The 15,528-nt window shown below is 39.2% G+C and overlaps 1 protein-coding gene across 9 annotated transcripts in view; it reads right to left on the minus strand.

Moving 5' to 3' along the window:
* Positions 1–15,528, minus strand: part of ASB15 (ankyrin repeat and SOCS box containing 15) — a 55,950-nt gene that overhangs the window by 8,479 nt on the left and 31,943 nt on the right. For 7 of the 9 annotated variants that reach the window (XR_007132656.1, XM_047763566.1, XM_047763561.1 and 4 more), the window contains 6 exons: positions 12,671–12,836; positions 10,825–10,877; positions 10,603–10,734; positions 9,104–9,262; positions 3,800–4,045; positions 1,864–2,035 (listed from right to left, as the gene is read on the minus strand). Coding sequence is in view for 8 of the 9 variants with exons in the window: in XM_047763561.1 (XP_047619517.1) it covers positions 1,864–2,035; positions 3,800–4,045; positions 9,104–9,262; positions 10,603–10,734; positions 10,825–10,877; positions 12,671–12,836 (928 nt within the window). In the remaining variant the exon portion in view is untranslated. Of the gene's footprint in view, positions 1–1,863; positions 2,036–3,799; positions 4,046–9,103; positions 9,263–10,602; positions 10,735–10,824; positions 10,878–12,670; positions 12,837–14,562; positions 14,627–14,740; positions 14,908–15,528 lie in introns of all 9 variants that reach the window. The other 2 variants (XM_047763567.1, XM_047763562.1) reach the window with 2 other exon arrangements.

Below are 15,528 nucleotides of genomic sequence, written 5' to 3' on the forward strand. Positions count from 1 at the left end.
TCATGGGTTCCTAGGGAATTAGAGCTAGAAGTGACCTTGGACATGACTGAGTTCAACCTCCTTACTCACAGGAGAGCCACATGAAGTCTTGAGGAAGTGAAAGGTCACACAGATGTAGAGCAATGACTAGAATTTAGGCCTCTTGAATTCTCATTTGTTACTCCTCTTTGACTGCTTCCTTAGCAACCTATGCTTTAATATTGGCCATGTACCTTCTGTCTGCTTCCATTATTACTTGAAATTAAGTTATGAACAATAAAAGTATTGTTCCCTCAACTTTGTATCAGTCCAATTGAGATAACAAACCACAGCTTAAGTTTATAAGAACCTGTAACAAATCGTTGTGAATGTCACACTTGACTGACTAACCAGACATGCATGAGAGACACAGGCAAGGATAATTTGATCTCTTGTGCCTAATTCAGAGCTACCTTGTGTGAATTTATGAACACTGGGAGTAAATCCAGGTAAACTTGAACAACATGTCACTTAGCATCAACTGTGTGTCATAGGCTACTTAACTTAGCCAATGTCACCACTGAAAGTGATAAAGCCTAATGATTTGAAAGTTTTTGAACTTATGAAATATATTTAATTGCCTAAAATGGTGGATAGTTTAATACAATGATTATGGATCTCCATTGATGTGTTCACTGTGGCACATTTTGTGATGCAAAAATATATCCAATTTTTTTTTAAATAAAGACATCTAAACTTGTAATAAAACTTTCCTATTCAAGGATAAATTTGACATTGTATTATAATATCTGTTCATGTTGATAGAAATTGTAATAATACCAATTAGCACTAAAATTTCACAAATTTTAATTCTTTGCCAAGGGCAAAATTTTTAGAAACCATGTAGCCTTCTATTAAACACATCTTTAAAAAAAAAAAAATAGAGGGCACATTTGGATGGCTTGTACAGAATTCTTACTTATAACTTTCTTCTAAAAGAAAGTGTCTTTTCATAATAAAAGTAGTATAAATTCAATGTGGAAAGTACAAGAACATAAAAAGAAGGGAAAATCAAACAAATATTTATATATACAAAATGTAAATATTTTGCCTTTTTCTTTTTAAAATTTTTAAAAATTTAATTTTATTGCAGTATAGTTGTTATAGTGTTGTATTAATTTCAGGTGTACAGCAAAGTGAACCAGTCATACATATAGATAATATATCCATTCTCTTTTTCCCATATAGGTTATTACAAACTATTGGGTAGATTTCCCTGTGGTATACAGTAGGTTCTTGTTAATCATCTATTTTATACAGTAGTGGGTATGTGTTATTCTCTCTCTCCCAATTCTTCCCTCCTCCCAACGGCTTCACCATATGATTGTTTTGAAATCTGTGAGATTGTTTCTGGTTTCTTTCTTTTTTGTGTTTTGTTTTTGTTTTTTTGTTTTTTAGAGCTGCACCCACGGCATATTGAAGTTCCCTAGCTAGGGGTCAAATCAGAGCTACAGCTGCCAGCCTATACCACAGCCACAGCAACACGGGCTCCAAGCTGTGTCTGCGACCTGCACCGCAGCTCAGAAGACACCAGCTCCTTAACCCACTGAGTGAGGCCAGGCATCGAACCTGCATCCTCATCGATACTAGTTGGATTTGTTTCTGCTGAGCCATGATGGGCACTCCCTGTTTCTGTTTTTTAAATAAGTTCCTTTGTATCATTTTTAAAATTAGATTCCACATATAAGTGATATCATATGTAATTTGTCTTTCTCTGTCTGACTTACTTCACTAAGTATCATAATCTGTTTTGAGTTTTTGGGAAGTGTTTAGACAGACTTGAGTGTCCACTGTATATGCAATATTGTGTTTTTCAACTTGGAATGATCTTGCTGGATTACTCACAGATAATGTCCCTCGTAGGCAGCTCGATGTATAGGAAGATGCCCAGCTCTGTTCGGTACGTTTCCGCTTCCTCCATATTCCAGCAGGAGGGAGATGCAGTCAGGATTGCCCCCTCCTGCTGCCTCGAACAACACCGATGCCCCGTCATCCGCCAAAGCAAGCACATCACCCCCTGGCAGTATAAAACACGTGGCAGAGTGACAACTGGGAGGATTGTCAAGACAGTCCCCACCTTAAAAAATAACCTGTTGTTTTCCTTTCTGGTTAAGACTTATTCAAAGCATAGAATTAAGAACATCTGTGATCTCCATCTTTTCAAGAAAACAGTCAAACAGCATGTTTCATTCTATTAGAAAATCTTTCCATCTCAAGAACATCTGAGAAATTAGCAGGCCAGTTTCCATCACAGGCAAATGCTCCCAGAAAAAAAAAAAATATAGTTAGACTTTTAAAGTTAAAGAAAGCAGTTAACACTGTTTCTTTTCAACAAATATTTATCAATTGCTCTCTATGTGCAAACACTGTATGTGACCCAGCATACAGTGGGTCACCTAACTAAAGATCCTAAGATGAATAAATGTCTTAAAGAGCTCAGAGGGGAAATGAAACAAAATCACAACAAAGAACACAATCTGTATAATATTCAAGTGACATCAGGACTAAAAGGCATGATGTAGGGGAAAGTAGTCTGTTTGACTGTTGCTGAACAGTGGTCTGTTTGAGAGTTTGGGGCAAGCTACTTCCGAGAACTTCCAACCTCTCAATCTGTAAACTAGGGTAATACGGCTTATTTCCTAGGGTTTATCTGATAATTAAACAAGGTTGCATTTGGGGGGGGGTCCTCAAAAATGCTAGTCTTTCCCTCATAGAGGATCCTTGAGGATGATGTGGACCTAGCCTTTATTTATAGATGAAGAAACGGAGGCCCCAGTGTTTAAGTAACTAGGCAAGGGTCAGAAAATGGGTGGGTGGTAGAAACCTGCTCAAGAAGTTGGTCTCTTAATTCCTGGTTCTGTAGTTGTATAAAGCAAAAGCACTTGGAGATTTCAAAGGAGGAGAACATCACAATTGGCTGGGGGGAACTGGGAAAGTCTGCAGGGAGGAGGTGTCTTAAGAGATTGACTTTGCCTTGTATTGGGGGGTATTCCAGGTGACGGCAAGGACCTGACCCAAACCCAGGCAGAGCAGATGGGAGGTATGTCTGGGAATACCGGTCAGCTATTTGGTCAGCTATCTAGCTGGAGTACAGGATATACATCAGGAGTAGTGAGAGATGCTCCTTGCAAAACAATTTTGGGTGGCGCAGTGGGGACCTGAGCACAATCCAGTGGGCAGGGGGAAGCCACTGAGGATAGTCTGAGTCATTTACGCTCCTATGGCTGAGCTGCAGCATGTAGTATGGCTTCACAGTTGGAGAGACTGGAAACGAGGAAAAATGGTTAGGAGAGAGCGAGACACTGGTCCAGGGAAGATGGAGGATGCAAACCAGAGGGACTGCCAAGGTGATAACAGGTGAGAGAGAGGGATGCTATGGCACACGGCAGCTGGTTATATTTGAAAAAGAAGGGGGTGGGAGAATTAGAGATAAATCCAAGCTCTTGGTCTTGGCTGAAAGAAAGTATTAAATTAAATGTGTGAAAGAAGAGGAATTCAGTGTAGGAGAAGATGAGTGTGAGACCCTGGTGAGCCATCGACTTGAAAACTGGGTTGTCTCTAGAGAGAATAATCAGGGCCAGGCATTTGGATTTGCAGGTCCCCATGTATAGGGTTCAAGTGAGCTGTGCAATAGGGGCTACTGAGGGGGCTATTGAGGGGTGGTACAAAAGCCTGGTGCTCAGTTACATTCAGGAGAGGAGGAAGAACCAGTGAAGAATGGATAAAAGGAAATATGAGAGGTGGGAGAAACGTCGGGAACATGCAATTCCCCTCCACGTACCTTTGTGGATGAGGTGTTCCAATACATCACAATGGCCGCACTCGGCTGCGACACCTAACGGCGTGACCCCAAAGCCGTCTCTCAGGTGGACGTTGCCTCCGTGGCTTAGTAGCAGAGCTATGATATCTTTTCGGCCTTGTTTGGCTGCCTCGTGCATTGCTGACCATCGCTTGACACAGGGTTGGTCAAGGCTGGTGTTGTGTTTAAGCAGAGCAGACACCATGTCATAGGAGCCCTCTTTTACCGCTTGAAGATGATTTTAAAAAGAAGAGTCAACAGGAGGCAGATAACATGAATACTTTGGATGACATTAATCTAATTACCAAATTTAACATCAAAATAGACATTAGTGAGTCCCTTTCTTCTACAGGAAAATATTGTATTTTTCACACCCCTCCTATTTCTCATATCTCGATTTCTATGTAAGCATGCAAGATGATACTGCCTTTTCTTTGGAACCTTGACCTGAGGAGGGCTAAGAATTTCATGGAAAACAGGATGTAGCTCACTAAGAGAAGATGCTGTGTCTATGCTTTGTAAACTTCAATTTCTTCATCAACATAATGAAAATAACATTGATATTTGCATTAAGTTGGGTAAATAAATCAAATAACGTATATAAAATGCTTAGTAAATATTAGTAGTTCGATAAATGATAACTATTACTATCACTATAGTTTCATCACTTCTGGGATCCTGGATCCACATTTGTAAATAACTGTTTGTCAAGTTTTTCTCCTTCTAGAAAGATTGTTTTCACCAGCAAAGATAGCAGTAAAGATTAAATGAACTTCCCTTTCCTATGCTCTTATGGGAAGTTAGCAAGGACTGTTCAGAATCCAGGTAACTGGTAGTTCAGTTTTTAAACAGTATGTGGCAGCTAATGTACTACATTTTCCGAGGCTCGCTAAATCAGATGGCTCTCTCCCCCTCTGCTCGTTTCTAATAGCTGAAATTACACAGTTAAGTCTTTGTCCCCTTCGGATTATTAATGGCTGGTCCCAGCTTAGACATAAGCACTTTGCGAAGATGTAATGCATTGTTTCTCTTTTCAGTGAGTAAAATCTTAGTAAGAAACAGAGCAGGGTGAGTGCTACTCTTTTACACGCATTCATTCACTCATCCACTCAGTAATCCGCACTGGCTATACGAAAGGCACTGCGTTAGGTGTTAGGCACTGTGGGCAACAGGAAAAAGACAGACGGAGTTCTCACTCCTGGAATGTACAGTCTAGGGAAGAAGCCTATACTGTCTTCTGGTTGAGGAGAGACTCAGAGTCTGGGCCTTTCCTGGGAAAAGCAGGAGATGTGGGGCCACAGAGAACATCCTGGGCCGCTAGGAGGCAGAATGCAGAAAGGATCTGAGGTCCAGGCAAAGGAAGGGGCTCCAAAAGGCATAAAAGGAGGGTGAAGACAAACTTGGCCTATTTCATTTGGAGGCAGGCGAGCCTTCACTGCAGTGAGATCTCAGTTGTTCTCCTGCTCGCTATCTGAAGCAGAGTCTGTTGACAAATGCCTTTCCCTGAATCACCCACCTGCCACTGGCAGCTCTAATTACAGTGAATTACCTCATCCTAGCTGGTGCTCTTGCAAAGCAAACATCAGTAAGTAAAATGAACTAAGAGATAATGTGTCCTCATTTATCTTCTTGCTCCTCTTCCATGTTTTCCACTTAGGAAAAAAATGTATTAAAATAATGAACCTCTTCCCTCATGGTCTGTTTTCCTTTTGTCTGACTTGGGGAATGTGTTGATTAGAGAGATTAGCCTTTCTTCAAGAAAATAACATTCTATATAAGCCATATTTAACTTAAAATAACTAAAAAATAAATTTTTATTTGCACTTTAATTTTTTGGAACTAAGAATATATTTTACTTCCCACAGAAATAAAAATTCAAATCATGGAGAACCCTTCTCAAGCTAACCCACGGAAGATATTCTTAACCAATAAATGGATAAAATAATGAAAACTAATAAGACACAGTATTTGTATAACTAAGTAAAATACAAATTAAATAATTTATGAAGTAAAAACATATATTTCATATATATATGTGTCTTAAATGATATGCTTAAAGGAAACCAAGCCTCAGTTGAAGACTTAGTGAATCAGAGAATTTTGCATCGGTTATATAGGCACTTTTGAACACTTCATAGTTTGCTGACACTTTTCTTTTTCTTTTTTAAAATTCTGTCATTTTCTTCCCAGATAGATGAGTTCTGCTGACATAATTTACTTAATATTTGCAGTGAGTTGTTTTCTGACTCATAGGACACAGAAATAGAGAAGAGAGCATTTTCTACAGTATCTTGACAAGGACCTGAAGATTGAAAGAGATAAAGAGGATATGGATTGATTTGTGAGAAAGAAAATGTCTGTAGTAAAATTAACTGAGCTGTGGATAGCATGATGTCTTGGGGGAATGGAGGGCAGTTAAACTGAGCTGTGCCAGACAGTTCCCTTGACTTCCTCTGGACCCTGGGACTCACTAACCTGAATAATCTCCAACTGGAGACAGGCGACACCAACCTCAGAGGGATGGGCGGAGAGGGAGTCGGGTGCAAAAACCCCTTAATAACTGTCAGGTCATCACAAATCGGATTTCTCCTCAGCAAGAAACTGTGTAACAGGACTGTAATCCATCAAAGTACCATAAGTTAGGGCCAGATGTCTGATGGGGAAGAAGGGCCCTGGGACCAAAAGCGATTTTTTTTTTTTTTTTTGCCATCCAAGGATATTCCATACTTTAAAACAAAGATGATGGTATCATATTAAGACAAATAAAAATGGCATTGCACAAAAAAAATTTTAAATAGCATTTTTTTCTTCTCTCTCCTTTATAAATTAATGAACCATGAGTAGTACATTTCAAAGTAGTCCATAAAATTCAAGAAAAAAACTGAGAAAAGTGCCATGGATGATCCATTTTCCTATGAACCTAAAAAGACTTGCTGTGGTTTCCACAACAAAGGTCCTAAGGCAGGTAACCTGTGAAGAGTCCCTATTCTCAGGAAACGTGGATGATGGGGACATAGTGGACATGTCCATAATATTTCCGTCATGAAATTTCCATCTTCTCTTGGATATTACCATTTGGTTTTAAAAATATTATTTCCAAATGTTAATTCTATTTCTACTCTGATAACTGCACAATCAAGTTCCTTTCCCACACTTCAGATATTGTTAGAGTAGCGAGACCAACAGCTGAAACCTTGAAATGCATATAAATGTTCAATGCTCTGTTGTGGGCATTAAGCATTAAAGAAAAATATAAAGGAAGCAAAAAGAAAACAAATGAGTGATAACCATGCTTTAGTTGTTTCTTTAGAAGTAAGTGGATTGAGAATAGCAGGTAGATAATAATTTTATATTATATAAACTCTGAAAAAAGTGGGGTTTTTTTGCAAAAGTCAAGGACTACCTATAGAAACAATAAGTACATGGGTATCATTGTAAATACTCCATGGTATATGCTTTTACAAAATTAACAGATCACATTAATAGTGCTGAAGCAAGCATGGATAATATTGTATTTAGTATCTGTAAAGCCTACTCAGGAAAAGAGTTCTGTTCATTTTTGAAAAGCACCATGTTATTGTGACATAAAGGCTGGTAACATGTACATAGAGAAAATGATCTCTTCCTCAGTACTCAGGTTTCCCTTTTTTCCTTAGCAGCAGAAGCCCCTAAGTTTTAGCTGTTCTCAGCCTATCCAGGTAGAGACTAAATATGCCAGCCTCCCTTGCAGCTAAGTATGGCTCTGTCACAGAATCGAAACTATCAGGGCATGAACAGAAGTGCTGTGCACAATGTCCTGATCATCTTCTTAAAAGCCAAGATGTCTTCCCAAGGCTGCCTCCTTCCTCCTCCCTGCTGGCTGGAAAATGTAACATGTAAAAGTCTTGTGTAAAGGTGGCACAGCCGCCCTGTCAATTCTGGGTCACTCATAATGTTGTGTGAGAGAGGACTGACCTTCTTTCTTTTTAAGTCATTGTTGTTTGTTTTCTGTGTGTATCTGTATGGGTTTTTTGTTTGTTTGTTTTGACTTTTGGGTTTTCTTGTTCTGTTTTGTTTCTTTGATGCACTCATGGCACGCAGAAGTTCCTGGGCCAGGGATGGGACCTACGCCACAGCAGTAACAACTTGGGATCCTTAACCCACCGAGCCACCAAGGAACTCCTGGATCTGTGTTTGTCTGGTTTGTTATGGAATCTTTGCCTATACCCTAAAAATAATAATTAGACTGTTGTTCAATCTAATCTGAATCTGGGAAGACTGAGAGCTCTGACATGGGGCAAGAATAAGCAAGAAGGGATCAGATCAGAATGCCCCCACATCAGTAGGCACATGAGGAAACTGAGACCCATGACTACAATCTCTCAGCTAGAATTTACATTCACATAACACACTGTATTTCATATTTGCAAGTGGCTAGGTGAGTAGATCTTAAAAGTTCTTAACACAAGGAAAAAAATGTGTAACTGTGAAGTGATGTATGTTAACTGAACTTATCACAGTAATCATTTTGTGATCTATACATGCATCAGATCATGGGGCATACCTTAAATTAATACAATGCTATGTGTCAATTACATCTCAATAAAATGAGAAAAAATAAATCCACAGATCTCAGGTGCCAAAGCCCAAATTCTTACTCTACTGCCTATATCCCTAAGAGAAAGAAAGGTTATCTTTGGTCATTTATAATTAATTTCATCTCTCTCTGCTTCTGCAAACAGGTCGACCAGTTCTCATTTGTCAACAAGTAATAGGATACACAAGCCCAAGAAGAAGCTAATAGATAAACCACACCTTCAGGCTTACAATCATTCCTTCCTTGTGTCACAGAGGTGACCCCCACAATGATGTCTCTGTGTGCTCAGAATCTTCTGGATCTCCTTCCTTCCAGTTTGGCTTCATCGTTCTGCTGTGGAACCCACTTTCTGCCTCTTTATTTAGGCTACATATCACACATGCAACCCTCCTGAGAGCTGGACCCCGCTTAGAGAATATTGCTTTCGCTTAGAGAACATTACTTTAGAATTGACACTCGTGGCCTCCTAAAACTTCTCAGTTGGATCCCTCCTGATTAATTGGTGCTGAAAGAGCTTTCACATTTGACTTCTTTGTGGGATAGGAAAACAAAATCATAGGATGGGGGAGACAGGGGTTAGGGGAGGAACTTGGGGAATGGAAGGAGATGAAGTGACGTGATTTTAGCCAGTACACAGTGGTTTCCAAGAAGTACCTGTTAAATACTATTTATCTCAAATTAGAAGAGTTCTGGAAAGAAAGGTCATTTACCAATCAGAAGAGGCGTCTCTCCTTTGTCATTTTTGGTGTTTGGCCACACTCCTTTCTCTAGTAAAGTTCTTACATTTTCCACCAGACCAGCTTTGACCGCCAAAGTCAAGGGCGTTTCTCCATCAGAGGTCTTGAACTCCCAGAGCGTCTTATAGGATGCTGATATATGCAAGTTAAAAATTGTTACTTAAAGGTGTTATACAGATCAGAATGATGCAATATTACCTACCCTAGATTGAATAAAGTCAATTGATGAAAAAGGGAAGACTAAACAGAGATATGATTAAAGTTTAGCAAATGGTGGTGAGTAGAAGTAGATAAGTGTGGGCTTGCTAATCAAGTTGACAGCTAGAATGCGAACATTTGTTTCAAGGTGCTTCAAAAAAAAAAAAAGGTAACTGGAGTTCCCATTGTGGCTCAGTGGTAATGAACCTGACTAGTATCCATGAGGATGCAGATTTGATCCCTGGTCTCGATCAGAAGGTTAAGGATCCTGTGTTGCCATGAGCTGTAATGTAGGTTGCAGACGTGGCTCAGATCCCATGTTGCTGTAGGCCGGAAGCTGTAGCTCCAATTTGACGCATAGCCTGGGAACTTCCACATGCTGTTGAGTGCAGCCCTAAAAATACCAAAAAAAAAGTAATGGATTGTGAATTTTTTTTTCTCAGTAAGTTGTAAAATAACTCTCCAATCCTTTAGATTATTATTTAAACTGCAACTGAAATTGGTATTTGTCAAATACAATTTTTGAATGTGGGAATGAGAAGTATTCAAACAAATATATCCTGTCAGAATATGTTAGAAAAGAAATATCACCTTAATATCATCTTCTATATCTGTCTGTCTATCTGTCTATCTATTTATAACTTTTTTTTAGCTGGCTGCCTTGCTGGATAGCTAATTATCCCATAGCTATCTCCCCCTACAACAGAAGCAGAGAGCAACACTGAAGGTTGAAAAATGGAACACTTTCAAAGTGTTTTATAAGGTGTTTAGATATGGTAAAACATCAAAATTATTATTAATATTTAAGCCTAGGTAGGTTTACCATAATATTATTAATGTTGGTATTATGAAAAAATGTAATATAAGGATAGATGTTATAAGTACTACTTGTACTAAATAATAATCTTTTGAAAGCTATTAACTCAAGAGATAGTTCAAGATGAAAATTTAAAACTGACTTTGAAAAGGAAAAATATTTATATTTAAATCAATTAATTCATGCTGCAAATGCTGCATACAAACTTCTAGGTTATAATCATACCTTACCACCAGCTTGTGCCATATTTTTATAAGGATGCAAAGGGTGAACCTTGAACCCCATGAAATGTGCCAATTTTTGTACTCTTGAGCTTAAAGAATGGGTACTACCTTTTCCATATTGCAAATCATTTTTTATCCTACTCTTTCTTTTTGCTTGTAACATTCACTGGGAACACTCCATAATGTCTACATTTTGGCATCCATTTGATCAAAGAGATTTTATGTTCTCCTACCATCCAGGACAACTTCAAGTATTTGTTGAACGGGTTGAACGACGGCTTCATGTAATGGAAACCATCCTTTTTCATCAGCTTCATCCAATGCATATTTATATTTCACATACTCCTGGAGCTCAAGAATGTGACCTAAATTAAACACATAGGTTGATAACAAAACTCTGTCTTGACCAGGTAGAATCTCCAATTGATCCTACTGTAGGTGATATACCCACTCACCTTGCTTTATGGCTTCCACAAGCTTTCTCTTTTGATCACTTAGTGGTACAAATCTACCAGAGAAAGAAAAATAAGCACATTTGTATTCATGATATACTTGAAGGAACCAAAACATTTATTTAGTTTTGTGCATTTTTTTTTTTTGTCTTTTTGGTGCCGCACCTGTGGCATATGGAAGTCCCCAGGCTAGGGGTCGAATTGGAGCTACAGGTGCCAGCCTGCACCACAGCAATGTGGGATCTGAGCTATGTCTTTGACCTACACCACAGCTTGTGGCAAAGCCAGATCCCTGACACACTGAGCAAGGCCAGGGGTCGAACCCGCATCCTTATGGATACAAGTCAGATTCTTTTCCACTGTGCCAAAACAATTTATAAGAAATGCACATAATTGATTTTATCTACTTTAAAAACAAAAATGTTTAAAAGCCAGATACAGAGTATGTTTATGATACACTGAACCTAAGACCATTAGTGAAGATGGAATAAAATTTATAACACTGTCTCTGAAATTAGTGTAGGCAATGAAAAGGGGGAAACAAGTGGAGTCAGAATCAGAAAAGCTGGGTTCAGGTTTTATGATTTTGTGATTCCCAGGGAGGCTAGGGGCTTCTCTGGGTGGTGGTTCCTGTACTGGTAAAGTGAGGGGATTAAACAGGAAGATCCCTAAGTCTTTTCCCAACTTTAAAAACTCTATGCTCACTAAAGGCTTTGAACTTAATAATTGCTAATTAATGGTTGCTTACTTGGGAGCTTATGCACGACACTGCATGTTAGAGTCTTTAATCAACTGATCCACAAGCAAAAACAGGTTGAGCATTTACTGAACAAACTCCTAGTCACTGGCCCGGCGGGTCATAATGTCAACCCTCATGGCAGTTCTCTGGGGTGTGTGTTTATTCAAAGGCAAAGAAGGTATTTCATAACAAACTGATTCCACTCTATTAAAGCAGAAACTTCTGCTGGTATTCTAGGGTTGTGAATGCCTTCTGGGAATTCTATAGTTCTAAAAATCTGTTGGAGATAAGGGGAAAATTAAAGAGACTAGAAATTTAATTGTAATATGTCCATTTTTTAAAAGCTCAAAAGCGGTAGTTTTATAGTGCTGAATCTATTCAAAATCACAATACTAAATTTTGGAATACAGGACTATAAATACTACAATAGAAGGTAAAGGCAAACTAAAGTTTATTTTTGTCAGAAGTATAATGTGTGTGGTTAAGACAAAACTTTACCTTGGCAATTTTAGACTCTATAACTCTTGCCAACATAAAACACCAATTTTATGTATAATTTATTAACTGTTGTCACTTGAATACCAGATAATTAAATTGGCCCTGGCTTATATATTACTTTATCATTTATAATAAAAGCCCTCAACTTTTTTCCCATTCATCAAGCTTATAGGTAGGTGGGTTAGCATTATCTTTTGTATTTTAAAGGTTCAAAAATGGAACACCTTACTTATAAAGGTTGCCTGAGTCAGTAGAAGAACAGATTCTGTACACTTATTTATATGTTAGTCGTATAAACAGTGCTTGCAAATTTATTCGTGTTATTTATCATTCTTTCTTATTCTGTGTGAATTTAGAAAACAGGCAGTCCTGTACAACCAAATTCAACTGGGCATTTGCCATCTAGGCAATGTCCATCTTTCACAGGAGGTGGGCATTTGTGAATGGTTAAACCTATGCACAGCGACTCTTTTAAAGCTATTAGACTCCTCATCAGAAGAGAAAAGAAAACATTTTCCTGGGGGAGGAGTCAGCAAGCACCATTCATTTTCTCTTACAACAAAATGAATGCCGTACAGAAGTTTTGCCGGGGATAGGCAATTTGAATGTTACCTTTCATGATAAAACACAGTCTTGCTGGCTTCAATGGATTCTTGAATACTGAGCTGAACATCATAACTTGTCAGATGATCTTCATCAGGGTCATCACTAGCATCCATGGCTGAATGTAATTTTGAAAGAGGCAAGTTTTTATTATCAGCAAGTGGCACAGAACAGCCTATAGAGGTACAATGAAAAATGCAAAATTAAATGTTAAAATGCACTCACGTTTCCTCATTTAATAAACACAAGTGCAGTTAACCTTTTAATCCATCTTGTATATGATGTCCATTGTAACTTTCGGAACCTTTAATTACCTGCTTTTGAGTGTCTCCATTTTCTACTTTTTCACTTTCTTTTGAGTAATGACTACAGTTGGGCTGATAAGAATTCACTTTTTCCACACTTCCAACTTAGACTAATTTGGCCTGTCATTCTTCTCAAGACACTGCTCTACACAACACATTAGAAGTTTAAAACTCTGAGAAGGCAGATGGTGGCTGGAATAGGGAACAATGAGTCTTTCACATTCTTTACTAAGTCTTTGTCCTCTGTCATGTGTGCTCATTTGCTGATTTATCCCTTTCTTCACTCCAGGAATGGTTTGAGTTGGCTGCCTTGAATTGCAGTTATTGTTGCATTTGTGTTCAACTTCTTCCAGCAGACCCTACGCTCTTTGAGGCAAAAGGTTCTACCTCACTCATGTCTGCATTGCCTACAACTCAAGAAGGTAGTTGGCATGGGGAAGCTTCCCAATGAACATCTGCTGAATTAAAGTAGAGAGAACAGAACACCACAAATGTAGTAGCCTAGGCTTGCCCTCAGGAAATTTGATAGAGCAAGCAGAGAAGTCACGGAGGGAATTTTATTTTATTTTATTTTTATTTTTTGTCTTTTTTTGTTGTTGTTGTTGTTGCTATTTCTTGGGCCGCTCCCTCGGCATATGGAGGTTCCCAGGCTAGGGGTCGAATCGGAGCTGTAGCCACTGGCCTACGCCAGAGCCACAGCAACGCTGGATCCGAGCCGCGTCTGCAACCTACACCACAGCTCACGGCAACGCCGGATCGTTAAGCCACTGAGCAAGGCCAGGGACCGAACCCTCAACCTCATGGTTCCTAGTCGGATTCGTTAACCACTGCGCCACGACGGGAACTCCCAGGGAGGGAATTTTAAATAGAAGGAACTGGGAACATTAAACACTGTGCTTCCTGAGAAAACACTGACTAGTCTCACGATAAAGTGAACAGGTTTCAAAATTCTAGAAGTTTAAAATAAAACAGGAGAGGGCTAAACAGCCTTAGTAAAACTTTGGAAAACTTCCTTCCAGCTCAGATGGGTTTGATAGATCACATGGCTCTTGGGTGGTTTGGGAAATCCATCTTTACAGAAAGGTCCTTTCTGACACCTTGGCAGAAGGGCATCCTTAATGCAGTTAGGGATGCTGGTACTGCTAACATAGGGACAGGTGTGGTAAGGACCAGCTTTATTGAGTGAGGCTTATGAGAACTGGCAAAACAATATGCACAGTAAAAATGAATTCCTTCTTTTGAAGAAAAGAGTCAAAAACAGAGAAGTTCCTAGAATGACATATAATTTCTTGGTGGCTACTTCAGTTCTCCCTAATCTCCTTACTGATTTGAACCAAATCAGAGCCGCCATGAATGGTCATGTGGGATGTGCACTGCACAAGTGTGCCCAGTGGAGGAAATCCAGCCAGATCTCCCCTAATCGAGCTGTGCACCCTGCCGGGGTGCCGTGCATGCCCCAAGGAAGCAGCATATTTTCTTCATTTGCACCAAAGTGCTTAGAGCATGTGGGATGCCAAAACTCAGGCACCAGAAAGTTAAATAAAAAGAGGCCTAATTATAGTGTTTTGGATAAGTGTGTAGAGATAGACATGATACCTTTTATTATCTATTCTTTCAGTCTTCTCCCAAAGTGAAAGGGCCTCAGCATTTGGTTACTCTCCTTTAGAAAGAACAAAGACACTATGTCTAAACTTTTTTGTGCTACTATTTGGTGCCTCCCTTCCCCACCTCCCCCGCCCGACTCTTTCGGCTAATTTTATTTGGCCTGTCTTACAGGGAAAGTCGTAAGGTCTGACTGATCTCAGTGTCACTTGAAGGCTGAGATTAGGTCCATCTTAACTTCCTGCCCAGACCAGAGACCAGCTCTCCTACAGATACTCTGTTCCTTTGCCTGCTCAGTTCCATCCATTACAAGCCACTGCCATTGACTGGTACTTGCTTCTGAAGATAAACACAAAAAAGTACATTATTTCTCATCATCTTGTTTCTTCAAAATATCAAATTAGAGTGAGTGTCTCTCATTACTATTGGATCAGTTGCTTTATCTTATAGTTTAGTAAGCACAGAAATCAAAATAATTCTATAGTGAGGGTGACTGACCAATATGAAATTATTTTTGATTAGTGGTACTTTTCAAGCCAAAATATATTCTCTATGTAAAATTTTACATTGTCAAGTGTGTTCTCAAGGGGGAGAAAAAAACAACCAAAACCAGTATTCTGAGGACAATTTCCGAAACAGTTGACTCTTGCTTTACTTCTCATTGTTCAAAGCTAGATGAGCTCAAATTTTGAGGACAGTTCTCTACATGCTGATAGCCAAGGTCTCTGACCTGTGGACAGACTGCACATGAACTCAAAGGCATCATGGTTTTATTGCTCATTGTTCTGAACTAGTGGCCTTTGGATCACCTTGAACCAGAAAGGAGAGAACATTGATAATGTTCAGAGGCTTCCTATGAGCAGCAACACTGCACTACTAAGCTCTCATGCCACGATCACGCAGTGACCTCAAAAGGCCAACACGTGCCCCAGGGATCCTTTCACCAAATAGACCCAAATG

The sequence above is a fragment of the Phacochoerus africanus genome, chromosome 16 (assembly GCF_016906955.1).
Source record: "Phacochoerus africanus isolate WHEZ1 chromosome 16, ROS_Pafr_v1, whole genome shotgun sequence".
In the NCBI taxonomy this organism is placed as follows: Eukaryota; Metazoa; Chordata; class Mammalia; order Artiodactyla; family Suidae; genus Phacochoerus; species Phacochoerus africanus.